This window comes from Galeopterus variegatus, unplaced genomic scaffold (genome assembly GCF_000696425.1).
Source record: "Galeopterus variegatus unplaced genomic scaffold, G_variegatus-3.0.2 Scaffold162, whole genome shotgun sequence".
NCBI lineage: Eukaryota > Metazoa > Chordata > Mammalia > Dermoptera > Cynocephalidae > Galeopterus > Galeopterus variegatus.
The window spans coordinates 416269-440853 of NW_007726273.1; the positions used below are offsets into that span (position 1 = coordinate 416269).

Genomic DNA, 24585 nt, shown 5'->3' on the forward strand with positions numbered 1-24585 from the left:
GCGCATCTTTTCCCGGCCCTCCCACCCCCCCCCCCCCCCCATCTATCCCTGTGGTTCCTGGGCTTTCCCTCTAGAGCTCTCTAATGCCTCAGACTCTTCCCTTCTTTCATCCCTCTTGCTCAGGTGCTACCTTTCACTCCTTTTCCTAGAAGGCAGGCATCCTACCTCTCTCTAGTTGCTCCTCCCTTGGCCCTCCCCTGTTTTCCATCTAGCCAAACTGGTTTGAGCCAGCCACACCCCCTTCCCAGCTCCTGGGACTCCAGGTGGTGGCTGGCCACCTAACCCCACCCTTGAGCTTGGCTTGGAGCCCTGAGTCAACCCCATCTCCACCCAAGGCAAATCAGACCTGAGGCAGGAGCCGAAACTCTCAGTCTCTCAAGTCCTATAGACAGGTAAGAGTCCCTGTTCTTTTTACACATTCTGACTTCAACTCCCTGCGCATTCTTGTGTTCTCTTCCTGCCGATTTTTTGTCTGTGTTTACCTCATCTGAGTTCTTTCCTCATGCCTACGCGCCTGCAACCTCATGGCACATATCATTCTTTGCTCTCTGATCGTCTTGCCTCTTTCATCTTCTCTATCCCTTGTTACTTGTTTTCAGGGAATCACAGATGGTTCTATTTTGTCTAGGCTATAGGAATGGTTGGAGATGAGGGTGGAAAGAGTTTGATGCCAGAGCTTAGAGGATCTAGAAATAGGGAGATGAGAAATGATTAAGTAGAGCATCATTATGGTGGTTTCTGTGTGGGTAATGAGGTCATTTGGACTCAGTATGCTAATCTGATTGACTTGTGCGGCCTGGGTTAAAATGGAGAGAGTTGGTGGCAAGGAGGCAACGGCAAGGAGGCAACAGCAAAGAAGGGTGTAACGTGGAAGGTAACGTCTTTCTGATGTTTCTTCAACTATAAAAGACGGCTTAGATGGGTGCTTTTTCTTTCCTCCATCCTCAGAGCTGTTTTCATGTGAAATGGCTGCTCTGTTTGAAGTGGGGTACCAGACCTAGGGTCCTGCTCTCTGACGACTCCTTATCGCTCAGAGGCAACTTCTGGGGATCGTCAGGGAACTTTAGGGCTGTTTGAAGTGCAGTTTAAAATCACTGACTTAGTCTTGGATTCATAGCAGATTTTGAGATTCTGAATCCCTCCTGCTTCTCAGTGTATACTTGTCATTTTGCTTCTCTCCACTTGTCAAAACAGTAAATAATACAGGTAATGCTTTGTTCACACTGGCTTGCTTTCAAAGACTCAGAATCTTAAGCTGGGGAAAAAGGATTCCAACCACACATTTCCTCTTCTGGTCTATGAGTCACTGGAGGAATTCCCCAGTAAGGCAGCATTCCTGAGAGTTAGGCTAGGCCAGGAGGACAGAATGCTCTGAGAGGGGTGGAGTCTGAGCAAGCCAGGCCAAGGGCTCAGTTGTTGGGCTTACAAGTACGTTGACTGTATCGCCCACAGGTGATGGAGGACGAGGAGAAGGCAGTGGAGAGCTTGGTGAGCAACACGGAAGCTGCCCATTCTCCATCCCCCATCCGCTGCTGCTGGCTCCGCCTCCGCTACATGGCAGCTACTAGCATTGTCTGTGGCTGCTCTTGCCTGGGAGTCATGGCTCTTGTGTTTGCCATCAAGGTGAGGAACACAATTCCTATGGGAGCAGGGGAGTGGGTGTTAGGCAGTGGTTTTGAATAGCTTTTCCACATTGATGAAACAGTTTCTAAATACTTATCAAGGCTTGGCTCTGGGCCTAGTGCCAGAAATAAGAATAAGACATGGTTCTTGCTGTGCTGTCAAAAGATACATAGTCTAGGGCCGGCCGGTGGCTCACTCGGGAGAGTGCGGTGCTGCTAACACCAAGGCCCCGGGTTTGGATCCTATATAGGGATGGCCAGTTAGCTCACTGGCTGAGCGTGGTGCTGACGACACCAAGCCAAGGGTTGAGATACCCTTACCAGTCATCTTTAGAAAAAAAAAAAAAGATACATAGTCTAATGAAAGAAAGGGTAGTGAAAGTGGATAATTTTTAATGGAATGCAGTTCATCGGTGCCATAATAGAGGAACACAGGGTACTAGGGATATATATGTGTGATTGTGTATGTGTGTATGGAAGAGTGAGTTACTGGAAAGGCATCTTAGGGGAGGTTACAGGAAAGTAATCTTACAGGATGAGTGGATAAGGGTGAATGGGCCTTCCAGGTAAAGGGAGCAGAGTGTACAGAGGCCTGGACTATTAGTTCAGCATGGCTGGACCAGTGAAGGATAGTGAGAGATGAAGCCAGAGGGCCCAATTCCTGAGGGCCTTCAATTCTGTGCTTAGGAGTTTTGAATTTATCTTGAAAGTACTGGGGAGCCATTGCAGGATTTTTGCAAGGGAGAGTGGTATGGTCAGATTTGTGTTTCAGAAAGATCCATTCTCAAGACCTACATGGAGGGTGGATTGTAAGGGACAAGACTGGAGGCAGCTGATCAGTTATGAGAACAATCTCCAGGAGTCTGGAAGAAGCTGTGGAGTTTTTGAGAAGGCTTCACTATTTCAAAAAACCTAACAGGAACTGCATGCGTACCTTTTGAAAGGCTACACAGGCTAACTTAACTATTGTGCTGGAATTTTCTCAACCCTAGATGATTTTAACAGTCAGAAACTGTTCCTATCATCATAAGAGCTTCTGGGTTTCATTAGGGCAAAATCACAAAAAGTTTCCTTAACGATGACAAAGGTGAGCCTATGGGGTGTTGTTTGACGGGTCATGAATGAAGTACAACAAGCTCACTGTTTGTTTCTTGCCAAGAATTCCAAATTCTGAATGAGTCTGGGATGGGTAGGAAAAAATGGGGAAAAAATGATTGAAAAGTACTTTCCCATATGTGATCTTATGAGCTAACTGTGGCTTTCCTGAAAAGTAGACAGGGCAGAGGTGGATAGCTCATTTTGCAGATGAGGCATAAGAGAAAATGGAAAGGGAGGTAGAGGGCTTGGGTGTGAGGTTTTGAGCTATGACAGGGATGGGGGAGTGGAGTGGGGTAATGGGCACTTTGGGGCAGAAGCAGAGGGAGAACCTAACCAAGAACCTGCCCCCACAGGCGGAAGAGCGGCATAAGGCAGGCCAATCCAAGGAGGCAGTGCACTGGGGGGCCCGGGCCCGGAGGTTCATCCTGGCCAGCTTTGTTGTCTGGCTTGCTGTCCTTGTTCTGGGCCCCCTGCTGCTGTGGCTGCTTTCCTACGCCATCGCTCAGGCTGAGTGACCCTGGGTGGCCTCTGCTGAGTCAGCCGAGACCTCCTGGATCCTGCAATGCGGCATTGCTAAGATCTGGTGACAGCAGTGGTCCTTCCTGGCTGGAAGGATGATGCCTTTCTCAAGGGGTTTTGGAAGAGCTCTTCTAGCCCTCATAAAAGGAGGGCAGCAGCTGAGACTGATAAGGGGAGGTCAGTCTGCTCTGTTCCTTCAGTGCCCACCACCCTCTATTTCCCCCACCACTCCCCATCCTGGGGGCCTCCACCCAGAGGAGGGGTTGAAGACCAGGCCTGATTTTATCAAAATTTGTTTTGTAATAAAAACCTTTTTTAGTGCTGAAATGTTCCTGTCTAATTGTTTTTCCCTGCTTTCCCCTGGGCCCTTGGTGAGATCCAGACTGGACATCTGACTGATGGCAGAAGCCTGCATGTCACCTCGTCTAGGAGCTCCAAGAGAAGGAAACCATTTTTTCTTCTGAAAGTTTCTCCTCTTATATGTAGCTTCTCCCTTACATATCAACAGGAGATCCTGAGGCCAGAGAGGAAGAGTACTACTGGTAGCAGCTGCTATTTTTTGAGTACTTTATTCCAGGTTGTGTTCTAAGCACATTATATTTCTTAGCTTCTGTCATCCCTCAGCAATGATTCAGTAGTAGGTACTCTTGTTCTCATTTTATAGTTAAGGAAACAGGCACAGATTTGCCCAAGGTCACTCAGCGAGTAAATGGCAGAGCTGTGATTGAACCTAGATAGTTTGGTTCCAGAGCTGAGAGAGGAAGGAAAGGGTTGGATAATAGCAACAACCACCCTGTATGGTTTTTGTATGATTATAATGAACTTTCACATCCTTTGTCTCAGGCCTCATGATAATGTTTTAAATATTTTTTAAATTGTGAAGTATATCACACATACAGGAAATTACCCAAAACAAATAACACAGTTCAATAAGTTAACACAAAGCAAACATCTGACTAACCACCATTCAGTCAAGAAACTGAACACTGCGAGCACTTCAAAGCCTCCTTTATAATCCTCCTGATCACTGCTCCTTCCTTTCTTCCCACGGGTAACTACCATTCTGACTTCTAAGAATGTAGTTTAATTTTTCCTGCATTTGAATTTTATATAAGTGGAATCATATGTATTCCTTTTATGTCTGGTTTCTAACATAGTGAGATCCATCAGTATTCAGTATAGCTATAGTTTTCTTTGCTATACAATATTCTTTTATGTGAATATATCACAATTTATACATTTTTGTTGGACTTTTGGGATGTTTCCAGCTGGGGGATATTTTGAATCATGCTGCTGAGGACATTCTTATACGTGCCTCTTGGAGTACATGTGTCCTGGGAATGGAATTTTGGGGTTACCTGACCATAATTCAGAGACCAGCAGAACTCCTAAAGGAATTAGAGATGTTGCATACTGAAGAGGTGAAGGGAAGAAGCACCTGATGGCTGGCTGTCTTCAATGTTCCAAAGTGTTCCAGGAAGGAAAAGTGAAGAGAATTCATTGGTGGTCCCAGAAGTAAGAATTACAATGGGTAGAAACCATACCCAGGGCAGTGGTTCTCAACCTTGACTTCACAATGGAGCTACCTGGGGAGCCTTAAAAAGTATTTATGCTCAAGGTCAGAGAGAGAGAGAGAGAGAGACACACACACACACACACACACACACACAAGTATTTATGCCTGGGTTTAAGTCTAGAATGCCCCAGAGATTCTGATTTAATTGGCGTGAGAGGCTTGCCTGGGCATCAGGATTTCTCAAAGTTTCTTGAGTGATTCTAGTGTACATAGTTTAAGAACAGAAGGCTCTCGGGCCGGCCCGGTGGCGCACTCCGTAGAGTGCGGCGCTTGGGAGCGCGGCGGGAGGGTTCAGATCCCATATAGAGACCGGTCCGCTCACTGGCTGAGCGCGGTGCGGGCGCGACACCGAGGGTTGTGATCCCGTTACCGGTCATGAAAAAAGACAAAAAAAAAAAAAAAAAAAGAACAGATGCTCTCTAGATAAGATTGTATTAGATTCACTCTACTAATTACTAAATCAGAAAGAAAAAAAATACATTTTAGGAACATTTTTACAGAAACACTTTTTGAGCTAATGTTTGATTAATCAGCAATTTTAGTTTACTATGAGAGAATATCCCATTCACCCAAACTGATTATATAAGTTCTTGCTATTTTTTAACTCTTTATTTTTAAAACATTCAAAAACAATAAAAGACTAATACAAAAAACTCATGAATACTCTTTAACTGGATTAATAATTTTTAATATTTCACCACATTTGTTATATCACTGAACCATTCAAGGGTAATTTACAGGCCCTTTATCTGTAATTTCATGATTTATCTCCTAAGAGCAAGTACATTCACTCACATAACTACAGTACAATTATATAATTCAGAGGAGTTGACATCTATATAATATTCTTTTTTTTTTTTTTTTTTTTCCTTTTTGTCTTTTTTCGTGACCGGCAATGGATCGCAACCCTCAGTGTCGCGTCCGTACCGGACCGGGACCGGCAACGGGATCGCAACCCTCAGTGTTGCGCCCGCACCTCGCTCAGCCAGTGAGCGGCCGATCTGTATGTGGGATCCAAACCCTCGGCGGGAGCGCTGCCACACTCCCAAGCGGCGCACTGTAGCAGTGCGCCACCGGGCCGGCCCCTCTATATAATATTCTAATATATAGTCCAAATTCAAATTTGCCGGTTGTCCCAGTAGCATCCCTTACAGCAATTTCTTTTCTGTGTTAGGATTCAAGTGGGAACACTCACTGTATTTAGTTGTCATGGTTCTTTAGTCTCCTTCAATTTTAAATAGCTCCTCATCCTTTTTTTTTTGTCTTTCCTTTAGTGACATTTGTGAGGCAAGGCCAGTTGTTTGTAGAATGTCCCTCAATTTAGATTCTTATAAGTAGATTCAAGTTATGATTTTTTTTTTGCAAAAAGACCATATAAATTGTGTGTCCTCAGTCCACATCAGAAGGCATATATTGGTTTGTCCTCTTATTGGTGGTGGTAGCATTGACAGCTTGGTTAAGGTAGTGTCTGTCATATTACTGCAAGGTAAAGATTCTTTTTTTTTCCCCTTAGTAATTAAAAAGTAATCTATATAGGGCCGAGCCCGTGGCGCACTCGGGAGAGTGCGGCGCTGGGAGCGTAGCAGTGCTCCCGCCGCGGGTTCGGATCCTATATAGGAATGGCCAGTGCGCTCACTGGCTGAGTGCGGTGCGGCCAGTCTCAAAAAGGACAAAAAAAAAAAAAAAAAAAAGTAATCTGTATAAATATCTTGTTCCCCAGCAAATTTTCAGCAGTGATTTTAATGCCTGTTAATTTTGCTGAAATCATTTATTACTGTGAGGCTTGTAAAATGTTGATGTTTTCACATCTACATGATGTCTTAAATGGACCTTTATCATTCTTTATGCATTTGTTAGTTGGCTTTCTACTGTAAAGAAAGTCTTTTTCTGCATTAATTTACATATATATATATATATATATATATATATATATTTTTTTTTTTTTTGCGACCGGTAAGGGGATCGTAACCCTTGGCTTGGTGTCGTCCGCACCGCTCTCAGCCAGTGAGCGCACCAGCCATCCCTATGTAGGATCTGAACCCGGGGCGCGAGTGCTGCTGCGCTCCCAGCGCCACACTCTCCCGAGTGAGCCACGGGGTCAGCCGTACTTATACTTTTTAATATCAGTATGACCTCAGATTGTTTTTTAGTTCAGTTTGTTATACTATTACTGTCATTATCCTTAAAATGCTTAGTTGAGGTATAATTTACGTACAGTAAAATGCACAGATCGTCAGTGTGCAGCTTGGTGAATGTTTTTATATGAATATACCTGGGTAGTCACCACCTGGGTGAATAGAACATTCGTAGCACATCAGAAGGCCTGCCTCATGACCCTCCCCTCATAATTATTTTGTCCCTGATTTTGACCCTTGGAAACCCCTTCAACCTGGTTGTTGTGTCCTTTTGATAAGTCCCCATCATTTTTTACTTACTTTCTGGCACAAATTGTTCCAGACTCATCTTGTATTTTCCCTGCTACCACCTGGGAATTGACAATTTCTCCCAAGGGGCCCTGGTTCCCTTTATTTGGGACTGTTATTTAGAAATCAGTATCTAGGGCCAGCCCGGTGGCACACTCGGTTGAGGGTGGTGCTTGGGAGCGCAGCGGCGCTCCCGCCAAGGGTTCGGATCCCATATAGAGACCAGTCAGCTCACTGGTTGAGCGCGGTGCGGGCGCGACACCGAGGGTTGCGATCCCATTACCGGTCACGAAAAAAGACAAAAAGGAAAAAAGAAGAAATCAGTATCTAGACACGAGGTGTGCTCATTGTACTGGGCTGTTACTACTTCTGGGCCCTTCCAGAGGTCAGAGCTAGAAAATACGTTATTTCATCTATTTTAAATCATTCTTCCAATTTCAGTCATCATACAGTCCTTCCTCTCCTTTCTGCGTTCTAGATTCCTTTTTCCCACATTATGAAGTAGGCTCCCAACTACATCATGTGTTTATTATAACTTACTCAGTTTCAGAATAATTGTCTTATTATACTACCAAAACCCAAACCTACTAAGGACAGTTCAAGATTTCTTTGCAATTCTTTTGTCTTTAAATTTATGGTATAAAGTCAACATACTTCGTAAAAAGTTACGCGGATTTACTTTTCTCCCCACATATGGTTGTGATCCCAGGCTGACATTTTTAAGGTAGCTATCGTTAGATTAAATGATTTCGTTGTGTTCTCTTTCGCTGGAACATAATCTCCACATGGATATGTTGTCACTGCTGTTAGTCCAGCGCATAAGTCTTAAGACGTTCAACAAATATTTGTTGAATGAGTAGGTGAATGCCAGTGCTGAGCTATGCACTGAAAAGGCTTATTATATCGCTTCTGGCAGAATCTCACAACCCGCTGGGCTTAGAACAGAGCTTGATACACTCCCAAGGCTTTTGAGAGGGGGTGAAAGATTGGGAAAGTGAATACTCCCAGATGGTAAGCATTAGGACTTTGGAGGTATTCTGAACGGCCACAGAACGAGGCCTCTTCTAGCTGGCTGAGTTCGCACCTAGTGGCAGAGCTGGGGTCCAAGCTTCGTGCGTCCAGGCGTTTTAAGGGCTGGAGTCTGCCCTTCAAGGCAGGAACTTTGGACCAGGCTGCTAATATTAAAAACAGCCAAATTCAGATAGGGATGCTGGGAAGAGACTGAGGGGGCCCCTGCCAAAGTCCGGGAACTGGAGGCGCAGCGAGGTCCTGCATCTCAGCTGCCCCACATCCCAGCTGTCACGCTTCCCGGTAAACCTAACTTCCGAGTCCCATCGCAGACCTACAACGCCCGTTGACAGCAAGCCCCGCCTTCTGCTGCCCCCTAGCAGATGCCGTACGCCGATTGGCCGTATCTGAAGCCCCGCCCGAGCGCCGCGCTCTGAGGTCACTCCGTGCTCCACCGCTCGCCGCAGCCCCGCTCTCTCGGCTTCCTATTGGACTACCAGTTTCCAATCGGAAGAGATTCTGAGCCGCAGTCTTCGGGCGGCGTTGCCATTGGTGGGCGGCGTGGGGCGGAGCCTCAGGTCGTCGCCGGTGCCGCCGGGGTAAGGTAAGGAACTAGAGGCGAAGCCGGCGACAGAGCGGCCTCGCGTCGACCCTGCCCTCTCTGCCCGCCCCCGCGGGTGAGCCTGCGCGAGACCCCGCGCCCCCTCCCCGTACCTGCTCAAGTGCGCCTGCGCGGCAACAGCCGCCCGCCCTTGAGCCCCTTCCCCGTTCTTCCTAGGCATTTCCCTTCCCCTTCCCCGTCCTCCTCCCTGCAGCTCCTCCCGCCCCAAGGCCCTTCTGAGGGGGCTCCCCAGTCCCGATCCTTCCCCAACCCCGTCCCCACCCCCCAAGACCCTGGCGCCCCAGCCGCAAGGGCTGCGCCTCCGGGAGCCGCGATGTGTGTCGTCTCAGAGCCTGTGGGCCTCTCTGCCCTCACTGCCCTCCGTCTCCTCCGCACAGTCCCCCACCTCCTTCAGAATGACGCTGGACGTGGGGCTGGAGGATGAGCTGCCCGACTGGGCCGCAGCCAAGGAGTTTTACCAGAAGTACGACCCTAAGGATGTCATTGGCAGGTGAGGGCGCGGCCAGGGAAACGGGGCTCCAGAGAGGTCAGGTCCTAGCCGGTATGCGCGGTTACATCTGAGGGCTGGATAGTTCTCAATGGGAAGGGTTAGTGGAGACTATTTGGTGACTAGACTCTTATTCTGGATCAATCCCCGTTTTTTCACGAGCTCATTCATTTATGCATTCAGCAAACATGGTTGAAGCACCTACTGTGTGCCAGAAACAAAGCTAAACACGGGGAGGGTAGAAGAGATGTCTTTGTCCTGGAGGCACTCCAGGTGAAGTGACCGAAAGAGGCACATGAACATTCTAAAGAGGCACATGAACATTTATCAGGCTAAATAGGTAGAGGTTTGTATAAAGTGCTGTGGGGTCCCAGAAAACCACAGCTTCCCAGAAGGAGTGATCTTTGAGTTGGGAATGAGTAGGAATTCAGCACGCAGAGGATAGAAGGAAGGCCTCACCTGTAGAGGCAGTGGCAGATACATATATTCCTCAAAGGTTTTTTAAACTCATACAATGTGCTGGGTGTGCTGTATTAAGCAGTGGGGATACAGATCCATAAGGTTTCTGTCCTGTAGTTTATATTCTGTTGGTGGAGGCAGACAGTAAACACAGAAACAAGATAAAGATCAAACTGAGTGCTAGGGAGAAAATAAATAGGGCAATAGAATGAGCGTAATTAATGAAGGCCACTATCAATAAGGAGGTCTGGGAGAGCTTTCCTGAGGAAGTGAGTTTTGAGCTGAGATCCATGTGGGCTAGAATGTAGTAAGGGTGGAAAAGGTAGAAGAAATTAAGTTGGAGAGGTGAATAGAGGTTAGATTATATAAGAGCCTTAGGCCATGATAAGGAATTTAAATTTTATTCTAGTGAAACCAAATGGTTTCTAACAAGGTAGTAACATGATGTGTTGTATATTTCTGTGATTTGAGAGCAAGGAACTTAACCTTTTTGTGCTTAGTTTCTCCCTTGTAAATTGGAAATAAAAATAGAGCCTACCTTGTAGGTTGCTGTGAGGATGGCATGAGTTCATATGATATCTTTAGAACACTTCTCAGCACATGGTAAGCACTCGATACATATGTGTCATTATTACATTTTAAAAAGATCATTCTGGCTCCTGTGTAGAGAATGGAAAGGAGAGGGGCAAGAATGAAAGCAGAGATCAATTAGGAGCTATTGATTCATTCAGGCTAGAGATGGTGATGGTTTAGATTAAAGTGGTGGTGGTGGAGATGGAGAGAAGTGAATAGATTTAGGTGATGGTTTAGAGGGAGATTTGATACAACTTCCTGAAGGATCGGATATGGACCATGGGGGAAATGGGGAAAACAAGGATAACTTCCAGGATTTGGATTTGAGTGCTTGAGTACCATTTATTGAATGAAGAAGGCTGAGGGAGGATCAGATTGGGAGTTGGGGTGAGTAAATCAAGAGTTCTTTTTCAGAAATGTTTAGTTTGAGGGCCGGCCCGTGGCTCACCGGGAGAATATGGTGTTGATAACACCAAGGCCATGGGTTTGGATCCCTATATAGGGATGGCTAGTTAGCTCACTTGGGAGAGCATGGTGCTAACAACACTAAGTCAAGGGTTAAGATTCCCTTACCAGTCATCTTTTAAAAAAAAAAAAAAGAAAGAAATGTTTAGTTCAAGATATCCAAGTGGCACTGTCAAGTGGGTATATGGGTCTGGAACTCAAGGGAGAAGGCTGGGCTAGAGATCTGAATTTGGGAAGCATCAGCATTAGGTAGTAGTTATGGGGAGAGAGTATAGATAGAGAAAGTGAAAGGGGCCTAGGCTCAGGCTCTAGGGCATGTCACCATTAAGGGGTCAGTTAGAGAAAGAGGAGCCAGCACGGGAGACTGAAGAGATGGCATCTACTAATTAGAAAAAAAAACACAAGAAGAATGTGCTTCTGGAAGGTTGGCATGGTCTGCTGTGTCAAATGCTGCTGAGGCCATGAAAGCAGACAGGAGTGTAACTGTCAGATTTGGCCAGACTCCTTTTAGATATGACATGGAGATGTCAATAAGGCAGTCAGAATCAGGAATTCTGGAGAGATATCAAGGCTTGAGACAGTATAGTGGGAATCATTTGCACATAGAAGGTATTTAAAGCCCCAGGGACTGGATGGAGGTCACCAGGAGAAAGATATTGGGGAGGAAAGAGAACCCAGATCCAATTCCTGAAGCACTGCAGGGTTTTTGTACAGGTAAAGGAGGATGCACTGAGATGGAGAAGAGCCCATAGGGAAGAACCTAACAGTGGCTCCACTGCCAAGGGGAGCAGAAAGATCAGTTTTGGTAGAGGCAGATCAGAGGGTAGGGTCTTTACTGTCTCATTTCAAGATTACTGTGGTAGCATCATCCCTTGTCTTTCTCTTCTATCTTTTCTTTTTATTTGTCCCGCACAGTAAATTACTTGCACACTCTCACTAAATTACTTTACCCAGAGTACCAGTTTCTTCGTGGATAAGCTTGAAACTTTTTTTTCTTTTTTGGCTGCTGGCCTGTATAGAGAATCAAACCCTTGACCTTGGTGTTACCAGCACCATGCTGTAACTAACTGAGCTAACTGGCCAGCCTGGCTTGAAGTTTAAAAGAGATTGGCACGGGCCGGCCCGTGGCTCACTCGGGAGAGTGCGGTGCTGATAACACCAAGGCCACGGGTTCGGATCCCATATAGGGATGGCCGGTTAGCTCACTTGGGAGAGCGTGGTGCTGACAACACCAAGCCAAGGGTTAAGATCCCCTTACCAGTCATCTTTTTAAAAAATAATAAATAAATAAAATAAAATAAAAAAATAAAAGAGCTTGGCACATTCTAGAAATCAGTGACAAGTTATAAGTCACTGAAGCAAAAATTGAATAGTGTGGCTGTAGTCAGAGATGAGGCTGAAAACAGACTGAGCCGTTTGGTGAAGGCCATGAATGACTGGTGAAGCAACTGGGATTTGACTTTTATCTTGTAGGTAGTAATAAGAGACAGCATGGAAAGAAGATAAGAATTTTGAGTGCACCCCACAATTAGCTATAAGATTGAAAGTATTAGATATCATTTAAAAAGAGATGGGCCGGCCCAGTGGCGCACTGGAGAGTGCACCGCTTGGGAGCGCGGCTGCGCTCCTGCCGAGGGTTCGGATCCCGTGTGGTGACCAGTTCCCGCTCACTGGCTGAGCACGGCTTGGGCGCAACACTGAGGCTTGCGATCCCGCTGCTGGTCCCCGGTACAGGTGCGACACTGAGGGTTGCGATCCCGTTACCGGTCAGTAAAAAAAGACAAAAAGAAAAAAAAAAAAATTAAAAAAATAAAAAGAGGACAGTTACTCTAAGGGTCCTGCTGAGGAATCAGGGAACACTTAGAACTCAGTAGAGCATTTAAGCTGGGAACTCTTTAAGCAGCAAATGACATGATTGGGACTATATTTTAGGAAGCTAATTCTAGAAGCAATGGGTTGGATGGGTTGCAGGGGCTGAGACTGGCAGCAGGAAGATCAGTGAGGAGTCTGTTAGTCGTCTAGGTTAGAAAGACAGGGCCTGAGCCAAGGCAGTGGCAGTTGGGGGTGGAGCCTTAGGAGATAGATTAGAGAGCTCTGCAGAGTGGATTGGAGTGGTTAGATATAGATTGTGAGGGAGAAGGAGAAGCCAAGAATGGCACCCAGGATTCTAGCTTGGGAGTCTAATTAGATGGCAACACCATTAATTGAGGTCAGGAGTATGGAGAAAGGAGCCGGTTTCAGGGGAGATGACGTGTTCAGTGGTCATGATGCATGTGAAATGTCTCTAGGACCCTCAGGAAGAGGTGTCCAGTAAGACATGTTGGCCTGATGCTTGAGGCAGACATCTGGGGCATGGAGGTGCATAGGATTACTGAGGGAGAGTGTATATAGCCTGAGAACAGGGTCAAGGATGGGACCCTGGGGAAGTCTAACATTTAAGGAGTAGGCAGAGAACAAGGCAATGGGGAATAGCAGTAGAAAGGAATTTGGGGCCGGCCCGTGGCTCACTTGGGAGAATGTGGTGCTGATAACACCAAGGCCAAGGGTTTGGATCCCTATATAGGGATGGCTGGTTAGCTCACTTGGGAGAGTATGGTGCTGATAACACCAAGTCAAGGATTTAAGATCCCCTTACTGGTCATCTTTTTTTTAAATGGACTTTGAGTCAGAAGACTAGGGTTTCCCACACAGATAGTCATGATACATAGTCATGATATACTACTTAAGAGTGAATGTTCTGTACTGTCACACTGACCATTAAAAAAAAAAAAGTAAATACTCTTAGGGGTAAAATGCCGTGGGACGCCAGAGAAGAGAATGGTCCCTTCCTCTGAAGAATAAACAAAGAATTGGCAGAGGTAGCATTTAGTTTGGGCCTTAAAGTAGGGATTCTTAGCTGGATGGCCAGGCTCAGGGGATCTTTGAACCCCCTGAAATTGTAAAAATGTATGTACATGGTAGAGGTGTGCAGCTTTCATCAGATTCTCAAAGAGGTTTATTAAAGATGAATAATAATTAGACAATGGGCCTCAAGTTCAGATGCCCTTAGTGGTTGGGCAGGAAATTAAAACCATAAAGGGCCAAGAGTAAGACAGTAGGAAGTGCTGAGTATTGTGGTAGCTGGAGGGTTCTTGTCCCACCTAAGATATGTGAATTCAGATTTGTGAAAAACATTGCGCTTCCAAAACATAACACATCTGTGGGCTGTGTTTGGCCTGAGGGTCAGTAGTTTGCATCTCTTGATTTAACCAGAGAGGTGGGTGACAGAACTCCAAACAGAGGCAGTTATGTGAGGCCAGGGAGGCCCCCAAGAGCACAGCAATAAGGCTCATGTGAAGAACAACTGGGGAATGAGAATAACAAATGTAGTTTGAAGCCAGATCCTTGGGGGATTTGCACCTTAGTCTGAGTTATTTGTAGGGTCATATGTAGTTGGTGACAGAGCCCTAGCAAGGAAATCCCTGTCTAGGACTTTCTCTTAGGAAAGCCAAGTGGACTTTCCTGTCTTTGTCTCATTAATGCCTTTCAATATCCCTTCAAGATATTGTTGGCCACATTGAGAACTGCAAAAGCTAAAACCCAGAGATCTTATGTGAGCTGCTTGGAGGTTAATTGGTAGCAAATTGGGGGCCTAAACTAAGGTCTAATTCTTTTTTTTTTTTTTTGACCAGTAAGGGGATTGCAACCCCTGGCACAGTGTGGTCTGCACCACGCTCAGCCAGTGAGCGCACCGGCTATCCCTATATAGGATGCAAACCCGCGGCCTTGGCGCTACCAATGCCGCACTCTCCCGAGTGAGCCACGGGTCCAGCCCCTAAGGTCTAATTCTTAACATTGGTCTTCTAGTCAATGGCTCCATATTTATTTGGAGCCTCCTACACCTGAGGTATTAGAGGGAAACTGTGGGATTTGGACGGGGTAATCAGGGAACTGTGAGTGAAATATGGAAGGAGATGTAGATGATTTCTTCCCCCTTCCTGCAAGAGGCAGGTTCTGGGGCTCAGTGTGGAAAGGACTTGCCTTGGCTTACCTGTGGAGGGAGTGGCAGAACGTGGATTTGAAACCAGATCCCCTGCCTACCTTCCCTATGAGGTAGCTTCATGTTGCACCTTGCCGGGTACCCATGTTCCTGAGGCTACTGTGAAGCTACTGTAGGCCAGGGTGAGCCCCTGGGGTAACTGCCCTGTTGTCCAGGTGGGTCTTCAGAGTCTGGTGCAGTGGGCATGAGGACACTGAGGCTCTGTTGTATGTAGAAAGGGAGACTGTAGGAGGCCCTGACTTGTGCTGTTGTCTGGCTCTGGCAGAGGAGTAAGCTCTGTGGTCCGCCGTTGTGTTCATCGAGCTACTGGCCATGAGTTTGCAGTGAAGATTATGGAGGTGACAGCTGAGCGGCTGAGTCCTGAGCAGCTGGAGGAGGTGCGGGAAGCCACACGGCGAGAGACACACATCCTTCGCCAGGTCGCCGGCCACCCCCACATCAGTGAGGCTGCATTCCCTGCTCCTGTTAGCCGACAACCCCACTACCAACTGCCCACAGCCCCCTTCCCCCAACAGTGCCTCCATGCCTCTCCTCCCTTCCTGGTTTTGTTCCACTTCAAAGAGTGGCCAGCCTTTGGGTCCCTACTGCCTCCTTTGGTTCTCCTTCCTTCCCAGTAACAGCCCACTGCTGCCTCAGGTGGAAAAGCCCATTTAATATGTACCTGCTTCTTCCCATTTCTGTCTCTCTGCCTTTCTATCTCTTTCCCCAGTCACTCTCATCGATTCCTACGAGTCTTCTAGCTTCATGTTCCTGGTATTTGATCTGTGAGTATCTCCTTGTCCTGATCTGAAAAGCCGCCTCCCCACCTCCATGTATGGCCCCAATCTTACAGCTCAGTGGGCTGAAGACTACCCTGTTCACACCTTCCTCTGTTACAGCAAGGGCTCTCTCTACCACCTTGGCCTGCCTGCAGCCTATGGCTCTGGCCCTTTCCCTAGGTTCTATGAATGAAGCAAGTTCTTCAAGAGTGACAGTGATCAGTCAAATACAAAGAGTTCTCATGGCCCAAGGGGTCACTATCCAGTACCCCATGGTTATAAAGTGAGCAGGGGAAAAAGCTGTTTTAAGAGGAGAGTGTTCAACGATGAACTGACCACTTATAAAACAGATCCTCACTCACCAGTCTCTCCTTGTTTAACACATACCCTGATGTCTCTCTCTGCCCATTAGTTCTTTTCCTGATCAGTCTACTCAAGTGTCAGATGTTATACAATATAATGCAAACTGATTACAAAGGTACTTCGGGGGTTCAAAAGAGAACAAATACGAAAGAGTTAAAATGTGCCCTTGGAAAAAAATTCATGAAGCCTTCAGTGTATTTACAGAAATGACCCTCTGCAAAAGTCATAGGGAGAGTAGGGAATGTCTGTTACACTATCATGCAATTTTGCAGGACAATGACACTCCCCAAAACAATACCTGATATATTCTTTATTTTGAGGATTGATGCAGAGTTGCAATTATAAGCTCTCTCTCTTTTTTTTTTTTGGTAGCTGGCCAGTATGGGACATACCCTCAATTTTTAAAGACAAGATAAAATAAAATTTCAAAATAAAGTCCTATTCAACCTTTTTGCCACTATTAACTGAAATTCTGGGGTTTTTAAATTTTTTTATTTTTTGACCGGTAAGGGGATCGCAACGCTTGGCACGGTGTGGTCTGCACCACGCTCAGCCAGTGAGTACACCGGCCATCCCTATATAGGATCTGAACCCGCAGCCTCGGTGCTACCAGCACTGCACTCTCCCAAGTGAGCCACAGGGCCAGCCCGAAATTCTGGTTTATGTTCTAAAGAGAATTACTTTAAGAGGACTTTTTAAGGTATAGTTATTCTCAGATAAAAAGAACCTCCTGTAAATATTATCCCAAGAAGCCACTTATCCTTGCTAAAATTACCCCATCACAGTCCAGTGCAGATATTTCAAACACCAATCCACTGGACCAAACTGCCCTGGTGTCTAGTTCACTCTTGGAGTGCTCTGTTTTGTGACTCTTTGGTTTGTCCGCAGAGGAATCTCTGTTTTCTGGCTTCTACCATGATATTTTATGTGAGCACTGGCTTATCTTCTCAGTCCCCACTGTGGGGTGAATCAACCTCCTGTGCCCCTCCTGTCCCTTAGGATGCGGAAGGGAGAGCTGTTTGACTATCTCACAGAGAAGGTGGCCCTCTCAGAAAAGGAAACCAGGTAATGGCTGAGCCTGCAGCCCCTGGGGTGAGCAGGGAATGGGGTGGGGCAGGGAGAAGCAGAGGAGGAGACTGCGCCTCCCCCAGGTCCATCATGAGGTCTCTGCTGGAAGCAGTGAGCTTTCTCCATGCCAACAACATTGTGCACCGAGACCTGAAGCCCGAGAATATTCTCCTAGATGACAATATGCAGATCCGACTTTCAGATTTTGGGTTCTCCTGCCACTTGGAACCTGGCGAGAAGCTTCGAGGTGAGGGCATCTTGTGCCTTAAGATGCTTGGGAGGGAAGGAGACTGAGGCCTAAGGATGGTTGGCTGGGTCTGAGTACTGAGTCCCAGGTACCAAGGAAAGGGGAGAAGTCAGTGAGCGCTTGCCAAGTACCCTCTGGGTGTAGAGCCTTGTGTGCAACTCAGAGTGGCTGTCCTGACCTGGGGATGATGGAGACAGATAAATGAGCAGACAGTGGTGCCCAGCAGGCACAGGGCCATGCCAGGGAAGCTGAGAGGAAGGAGCATCATCAGCCTGAGTGACCCACAGAGGAGGGGTCTCCCAGGCTGGGCCTTGTTCCAGGAGGAAAAAGAGGGAGCAGGGGATAACAGGGCTCAGCGGTGTGCTTGGGATCTGGAGGAGACAGGATCAGTGTGATCCTTAGGTGTGCTGTGAGGAGCCTGATGTGTCTAGGCGGCACTTCCCACCTGGGGTCCCAGGACTCGGGCTTACCTAGTCCAGTGTTAATGCGTTTGTTGTGACAGAAATCTTTCTAGTGCACATGGGAAACGTTAAAGAAAGTTCAACTGTGGGACTCCTCAGAGGCTTTAATATGCTACTATCTCCCTCAATGGCTTTGCACTGGATTTATTAATAGCTAACATTTACTGGCACTTTCTGTGATGTAGGCACCACACAAAGCTTTACATGGCTTATTTCTTTAAGCCATCTCCATAACCCTATGATAGGTAGTGTCTCCTTTTTATAGATGGGCTTAAAGAGCTGAGATGACTTGCCCAAGGTCAAAGGGCCAAGATATGAACTTGGCAGTCTGACTCCAGAGCTCATGCTTTTAACCTGTGGATTTATATGTCTTATGGATGCAGCATTTTATTTCCCTTTGGGCTTCCACTAATCCTTTTCCCCTTTCTGGAATCATCTTTGCCCCTGCCCACTCTGCCTTCTCCCTTGGCTCAGATAATTCAGGTTTCATTTTAAACCTCCAGGTCAGGTTAGGTTCCCCTGCTTTTTGTTGTTATATCTTCTCCCTTCACGACACACATCTTATTCTATGGTTATTTCTTGTTTGCTTTTTGGTAGACAGCCCAGTAGGGGCACATCTAATTTACCACTGTGTCTCATACGGTGCTTGGTACATGCTAGGCATTCAATAAATACTTGGTGTAGGAATGAATTTCCCAGGACAGTAATTTTCAATTCAGGCCTATTGAAATCTCCTGGAGGTGTGCCATGGTACACAGTTTGGAAAGTGCTGGCCTGGAAGAATTGATACCTGAGTGGTAGAAGAAAATACAGATGTGGATCAAATTATGGTGGGCTCTGTGCTGCAGGAGTCTAGACTTGATCCTGATGCCATGGTGGAGAGTCATGGAAGGGTTTTAAACAGAGGACTTACCCAGTATGTGCTTTAGAAATCCCATATTTTCACTTGTTCCCCTTGGGTTGAGTTGTGACTTCATGAACCAGAGTGGAGATTATCAGAAGAGGAATAGGTTTTGGCAGAAAGGGATGCACAGAAGATTTAGGTCTTGTTTTCCATATATACTATGTATGTAAAAACGTGGTAGCAAGTTGTGTGAGGAGTGGGTAAGTTGGCTTGTCTGGAGGGTTGGAGGAGGCAAATCATACACCTGGGTAGGACCCTGAAGTTAATGCCAAACCCAGGTTTTCCTAGGAAGGCCACCAGGAACCTTGGTGTTGTTCAGCAGGGATAGTGTATAGTACTGAGACTTGGCAGAAGGCAAGTGGGAGCAGAATGGGAACACTGGTGGCCCTGGTAGTGTGGAGGAGGCTCCAGCAGAGATATGGTGTTAAGGGCCCTGGAGGGAGCTGGTAACATCTCCTCAATCTTGACCTTCTCTCCCCAGATTTGTGTGGGACCCCGGGGTATCTAGCACCAGAGATCCTTAAATGCTCCATGGATGAAACCCACCCAGGCTATGGCAAGGAGGTCGACCTGTGAGTTTCTAGTCTCCCCCTCCCTCCTCCTGTGTTTACTGTCCTTCAACTCACATTTGACTGTCACCTAGTCCTGCCTGACTCTGGTCTCTTTCTCAGCTGGGCCTGTGGGGTGATCTTGTTCACACTCCTGGCTGGGTCACCACCATTCTGGCACCGGCGCCAGATCCTGATGTTACGCATGATCATGGAGGGCCAGTACCAGTTTAGTTCACCTGAGTGGGATGACCGATCAAACACTGTCAAAGACCTGGTGAGCCGGGATCATGAGAGGACACTGGGGGAGGCCCAAGAGCTGCCCTTCATGCTCTGGGGTTTCTCCTAGATCTCAAGGCTGCTGCAGGTGGATCCTGAGAAGCGCCTAACAGCTGAGCAAGCCCTACAGCACCCCTTCTTTGAGCGTTGTGAAGGCAGCCAACCCTGGAACCTCACCCCCCGTCAGCGGTTCCGGGTAAGCCTGACAGTGTCATGGTTTGTGTCTCTGTCCCATGATCTTTCTCCTGTGTTTCTCCACTGGAGCTCACGCTGGCCCCCCTTCCCAGGTGGCAGTGTGGACAGTGCTGGCTGCTGGACGAGTGGCCCTAAGTACCCACCGTGTGCGGCCACTGACCAAGAGTGCCCTATTGCGGGATCCTTATGCACTGCGGTCTGTGCGGCGCCTCATTGACAACTGTGCCTTCCGGCTCTATGGGCACTGGGTGAAGAAGGGCGAGCAGCAGAACCGGGCAGCCCTCTTTCAGCACCGGCCCCTTGGGCCTTTTCCCATCATGGGCCCTGAAGAGGAGGGGGACTCAGCTACTGTCACTGAGGATGAGGCTGCACTGGTGCTGGGCTAGGACATCAGCCCAGGGGAATCCTAGAAAGCAAGACTTTCCAGGAAGATTTTTATTATTCCAGCCCCTCTGGGCTCTAGCCTCTGGCCCCCCTGCCTAACCAGGCCCACCTGATCATGTTACTATCATAAATACCAACCCTGTACACCTACCCCCGCTGGCCAGGGCCTTGAGATCAGAGCTGGTGTGGAAAGGAGCCACTCCGAATGCCATGCCTGGCCGTGTTAGTGCTACATAAGAAATAAAATCTGCTGCACACCAGGGAGAGCAAGTGCCCCATGTCTGGTGTCTGGCTGCAGCAGGGAAGCCCAGAAAGTGCTCAGGGGTGGGGGGACAGAGGCAGGGATGGGGCTGCTCTGGCCAAGGCCTTTATTGGAGAAAATGCTGGGGATCACTTAGTCTTGTTCTTGCCTTTGCTTGGAGGTGGCTGAAAGGGTCGCTCTAGTGCGGTCAACTTGCTGCTGAGCCTTTCCTCGCTGGCCTTCAGCTGCTCCTCAACCAGCTGTTGCAGCTGCCCCAGCTCCTTGTTTAGCTGGGTCTTGATGTAGGCTCGGAGGACACAGACCTGACCTGCAGGGTCAGGGAGGCAGAGGTGGGTCAGGAGAGCTGCCGTCTGGGAATGAGAGACTGTATCTAGCTGGGTGAACACAACCCCCAAGGTGCACCTGGGGGCTCACAGGTGGCAGTGTTGCTTCAATTTAGGAAATGTCAGCCAGTCTTCTGTGAGAGACAGTTGGGCAGAGTGGCTGTGCTGGACAAATTCTGATTTGTTACTTAGTAGCTGTGTGACCTTAGGCAGGTTATGTGTGTGTCCCTTTCTGTGCCTCAGTTTCCTCTTGTGAAATGTGAATAATAATGACACCTAGCATGTAGGTTTTAGGGAGGATTAAATGAATTCATATATGTAAAATGCTTAAGAACAGGGCATGTCTGCTGCACTTATTGCCAAATATGTGCTGGCTATTATTGTCAGTGGTTTTCTAATCATCCTCTTTCTGGAGCCACCTCTTCTGCCCCACCCTGAGCAGCTGTGCTTTTATCTATTTGTCATCTTGGCCTTCTGCATAGGGAATCATTTGGAGAAAGGACACCATAACTATAAACAAAAAGTCTGAAGTCCTGATGTGGTCCAAACCCTTCATTTTACACCTGCTTAGAGTCACTGGGCACCCTAACCCCTCCAGATCCTCACTTGGCTCTTGCTCTGGCTGGGCCACTGTCTCCAATTCCTTCTCCTGTGGGGTGACTGCCTGCTCCTCCACCTCCTCGCTGCCTTCTTTCTCTGCAAGCCAGAAGCAGGAAGAGGCCTCAGCCCCAGCCCTAGCCCACCCCTAGCCCTAGCACTCTCTCTTACCCATCTTACCCTCTGGCCAGACCTCAGGTGGCTGTAGCCCCATGTAAGTCAAAGATAGATCCAGCTGCACCTGGGAAGAGAGGAAGAGGGAGACTAAGAGGAGGGCACCTGCACTGAGGGAGAGGGGGAGATGAGGGATGGCCTCTTGTAATCTGTAGCCCAGTACCTGGGGCGTGAAGACATATTTGTAGAGCTTGAAGTGGCGAAAGTAGGTGTTGACCACATAGTCTGCCACTTCCAGCAGCTGTTTCTCCTTGAAGAGGTCGATGCTGAAGGGGGGCCGCTGTGGTGATGACTGGGAGTTAGAGCACTGACTACTTTGAAGCCCTGGCCTTTCCTCCAAGAGCCCAGCAATCTAAGAGCAGGGAGAGCCCACTGTGGCCTTGAGAAGAAGATGAGGGTGGTGAGTGTGAGAGAGGAGGGAGACTGGGCTAGACCTTATCTGGGGGAGGGAGAAAGTTCTGTTCCAGGCAAACTGACCCTGACTCCATGGCAAAAAAGAACACTGGTGAAGTAGCGGTAGCATTCCTCCACGTTGCCCAAGGGGGTTGCTGGTAGGGGAAGTGAGACACAGCCATGAGTCCCCTCCCTGATAATCATTCATTAGTTTCTTTTCTTTTTTTTTTTTAAAAGATGACCAGTAACGGGATCTTAACCCTTGACTTGGTGTTGTCAGCACCATGCTCACCCAGTGAGCTAACCGGCCATCCCTATATGGGATCCGAACCTGTAGCCTTGGTGTTATCAGCACCACATTCTCCCGAGTGAGCCACAGGCCAGCCAATCATTCATTCATTTCACTCACTCAGCAGCTACTTGAGGAACATGAGCTTCACAGGTGGACAGATCTAAGTTTAAGTCCCGGCTCGTTTCCTTAATTCACTCAACAAATACTGAGTGCCCAGTATGTACTGTTTTAGGCTCCAAACAAGACACACTAGTCCTGCCTTATGAAGCTTAAATCCTAGTGGAAGTTACATACAACAAACCAAGAAATATATAATTTTGGGTTATTGTTAAACGTTTTGAAGAAAATCAGTCCAGGAATAAAAGGGAGTGGGGGTGGGGAAGCAGGAGCTATTTTATGAGTACTATGCATATATTTACATCTTTTATTTCTGAGAACAGTCCCATAAAATTAGTGCCATATCCTTAATTTATAGATATGGAAACAGGATGTCCAAGGCAATAACTTGTATGTGACACTACTGCTAGTAATGACAAAACAAATATTCCAGGGGTAATCCCCCTACTTCTGCTTCCCATAGTCCTTTATGCCAGCCAGCCCAGCTGCCTCCTCTCCCTGGGGCTCAAACCTTCTTGTAGCTGCCTCCCTCTCACCAACACAGGCCTTGTGAAGGTCTTGGAGCAGGGCACAAGCCGCTGATGTCTGCTCCAGTGAGAAGCCCTGCTGGCGGCAGAAGATGAGTGCATGGGAGAAGAGGTCCAGGGTGATGGCATCCCGCAGGCTCTGCTCAGGATGGCCTAGTTCCAACAGCTCAGCCAGCACCCTTGGGAGGGAGAAGGAAGGAGTGACAACAGGAACCTCCCCTCCTCACCCCACACTCACCACATGCTTTAGAGCCAGCCATTCCTCATGTCTTCCCAACCCACCCCCTCAGCCTTCCCCAAGAGCTCTTTTTCCCCTCCCTGCTCAGTCCCATACTCCCTCATCTCCTCAATGCTGGCTGTCTTCTCCAGCCGGTGCATGGAATGGATGTCCAGGTACTTCCTGTTGTAAGAAAAGAGAAGTATTGGTGGCCGTTACACAGTAGTCTCATGACAGGGCTATGAAGGCTAGAGCATCAGACTGGGAATGAGGAGACCCGAGTTTTTGAGGCTTGGCTTTTTTACTAGCTGTGTGACCTCCCTTGCTGGACCTCACTTTCTTCATCTGTAAATGAGTGGTATGGCCTAAATGAACTCTTACGATCCTCTATTTATAAAGCCTTGGATTAGCAAACTTGAGTTCTTGTCTCTGTTCTGCCATTACTTTGCTGTATGACCTTGGTTAAGTCCTCCCCATGGGCCTCAGTGTCCCCGTTTATACAGTGCTCCATAGCACCTGTGATATCATTTACATCTCTTTACAAACTGCCTTTTTTGGACTGGGGAGGCTGAAAAGCTGGCTTCTAATCACCTTGAGTAATTGCATGCCTGAGCCTCAGTCTCCTCATCTGTAAAAAGGGGATGCCCTGGCTGCTGGACAGGACTGTTAGGGAGGCACTAAAAGAATAATGCAAGTGTGAAGTCTAACTTTCCCCCGGGGCTCCCATACTCACCACATGCAGATCCGGGGCTGGGGCGGTGGCGGCTGCGGAGAGAAAGTGGATTGGGGAAGGCAGAGCTGTTTTGTATCTGGCCCCTAGTCCCTGGCCTATTGCGAATCTCCAGCGGGCCTGAGAACGCGCTGTAACTGGCCTGCTCATTTCAAGAACTATGTACGAGCAACGCGGGCAGGGCTGGGCTCCAGCAGGCCGTAAGTATTATTCAAGAGCACATTAACAGCGGAGATCACACAGCCCCTACCTCTCTAAACAATAGGCAGCCCGAGAATCGTCCGAACGTTAGTAAACATAATGGCGGTGGCGCCCTGCCCCGGAACCCCTTTGTAAATATTCACGAGCGGACCACTCTGTCCCGCTCTCACCGGGAACAAGTTGGCTCCAGGATCGTCATCCGCTCCCACGGAAGCCAGCGCCAAGGCTGCCGCCAAGCCGGCCCGCACTCCTGTTCCCATCCGCGCGGCCGATTCGCCCACTGAGCTGAGCCCCTTCTCCGGCTCCCGCCGCAGTTCGGAGGGCTGTTCAAGCTCAGACTGCACCCGCACTCCCAGGAACTGGCTGGACTTCTGGCTGATCATCTCCCCGCTCCGTGTCGCGGGCCACCGCAAGCTCTGTCCCGCCTCGGTTCTGGGACAGGAAGTTCTCGGGCAGCGACTGGCAAGGCTTGGCCCATCCGCGACGCTTCAGCTAATCCGCGTGGACGTCTCCCTCTGTCTCAACAGCGACCGTTGCTAAGGGGGCTTGTGAAGGAAGGAAGGGAGAAAGTGCAGGCACACGCCAACCAGGGAGAGGGGGGCGCGCGTGCGCATAGGGTGCACGTGCCTACCCGGGTGCCCGCTCGTGGAGGTG

The 24585-nt window shown here is 48.1% G+C and overlaps 3 protein-coding genes across 3 annotated transcripts; 2 read left to right on the forward strand and 1 right to left on the reverse strand.

The window, feature by feature from the left end:
- Nucleotides 1-80: 80 nt before the first annotated feature.
- On the forward strand, nt 81-3566 carry LOC103609789. Its single transcript, XM_008594078.1, has 3 exons — nt 81-392; nt 1453-1623; nt 3074-3566. Exons 2-3 carry the CDS (start codon nt 1456-1458, stop codon nt 3233-3235), a joined length of 330 nt encoding a protein of 109 aa, XP_008592300.1. The 5' UTR covers nt 81-392; nt 1453-1455; the 3' UTR covers nt 3236-3566.
- Nucleotides 3567-8786: 5220 nt separating this feature from the next.
- PHKG2 (phosphorylase kinase, gamma 2 (testis)) lies at nt 8787-20360 on the forward strand. The gene is made up of 10 exons (XM_008594087.1): nt 8787-8850; nt 9246-9358; nt 15157-15332; nt 15601-15655; nt 17012-17077; nt 17164-17327; nt 19174-19264; nt 19364-19517; nt 19590-19715; nt 19807-20360. Exons 2-10 carry the CDS (start codon nt 9264-9266, stop codon nt 20098-20100), a joined length of 1221 nt encoding a protein of 406 aa, XP_008592309.1. The 5' UTR covers nt 8787-8850; nt 9246-9263; the 3' UTR covers nt 20101-20360.
- An 89-nt stretch (nt 20361-20449) lies between these two features.
- Nucleotides 20450-24476, reverse strand: LOC103609811 (chromosome unknown open reading frame, human C16orf93). The gene is made up of 9 exons (XM_008594095.1): nt 24102-24476; nt 23734-23765; nt 23118-23183; nt 22793-22962; nt 21932-22002; nt 21618-21734; nt 21461-21521; nt 21290-21379; nt 20450-20667 (listed from the first exon to the last, which is right to left on the reverse strand). The coding sequence occupies exons 1-9, from the start codon at nt 24312-24314 to the stop codon at nt 20489-20491; spliced, it is 999 nt and encodes a 332-aa protein (XP_008592317.1). The 5' UTR covers nt 24315-24476; the 3' UTR covers nt 20450-20488.
- Nucleotides 24477-24585: the final 109 nt, after the last annotated feature.

Coding starts and splice junctions, on each gene's coding strand:
- LOC103609789 (XM_008594078.1), top strand. CDS start 1,456: ATGGAGGACGAGGAGAAGGCAGTGGAGAGCTTGGTGAGCAACACGGAA. Junction 1,624..3,073: donor CTCTTGTGTTTGCCATCAAG/GTGAGGAACACA, acceptor CTGCCCCCACAG/GCGGAAGAGCGGCATAAGGC.
- LOC103609811 (XM_008594095.1), bottom strand. CDS start 24,314: ATGATCAGCCAGAAGTCCAGCCAGTTCCTGGGAGTGCGGGTGCAGTCT. Junction 22,003..22,792: donor CCTTCACAAGGCCTGTGTTG/GTGAGAGGGAGG, acceptor TTCCCCTACCAG/CAACCCCCTTGGGCAACGTG. Junction 20,668..21,289: donor CCAGCCAGAGCAAGAGCCAA/GTGAGGATCTGG, acceptor CTGACCCTGCAG/GTCAGGTCTGTGTCCTCCGA.
- PHKG2 (XM_008594087.1), top strand. CDS start 9,264: ATGACGCTGGACGTGGGGCTGGAGGATGAGCTGCCCGACTGGGCCGCA. Junction 17,328..19,173: donor ACCTGGCGAGAAGCTTCGAG/GTGAGGGCATCT, acceptor TTCTCTCCCCAG/ATTTGTGTGGGACCCCGGGG. Junction 19,716..19,806: donor CCCCCCGTCAGCGGTTCCGG/GTAAGCCTGACA, acceptor CCCCCTTCCCAG/GTGGCAGTGTGGACAGTGCT.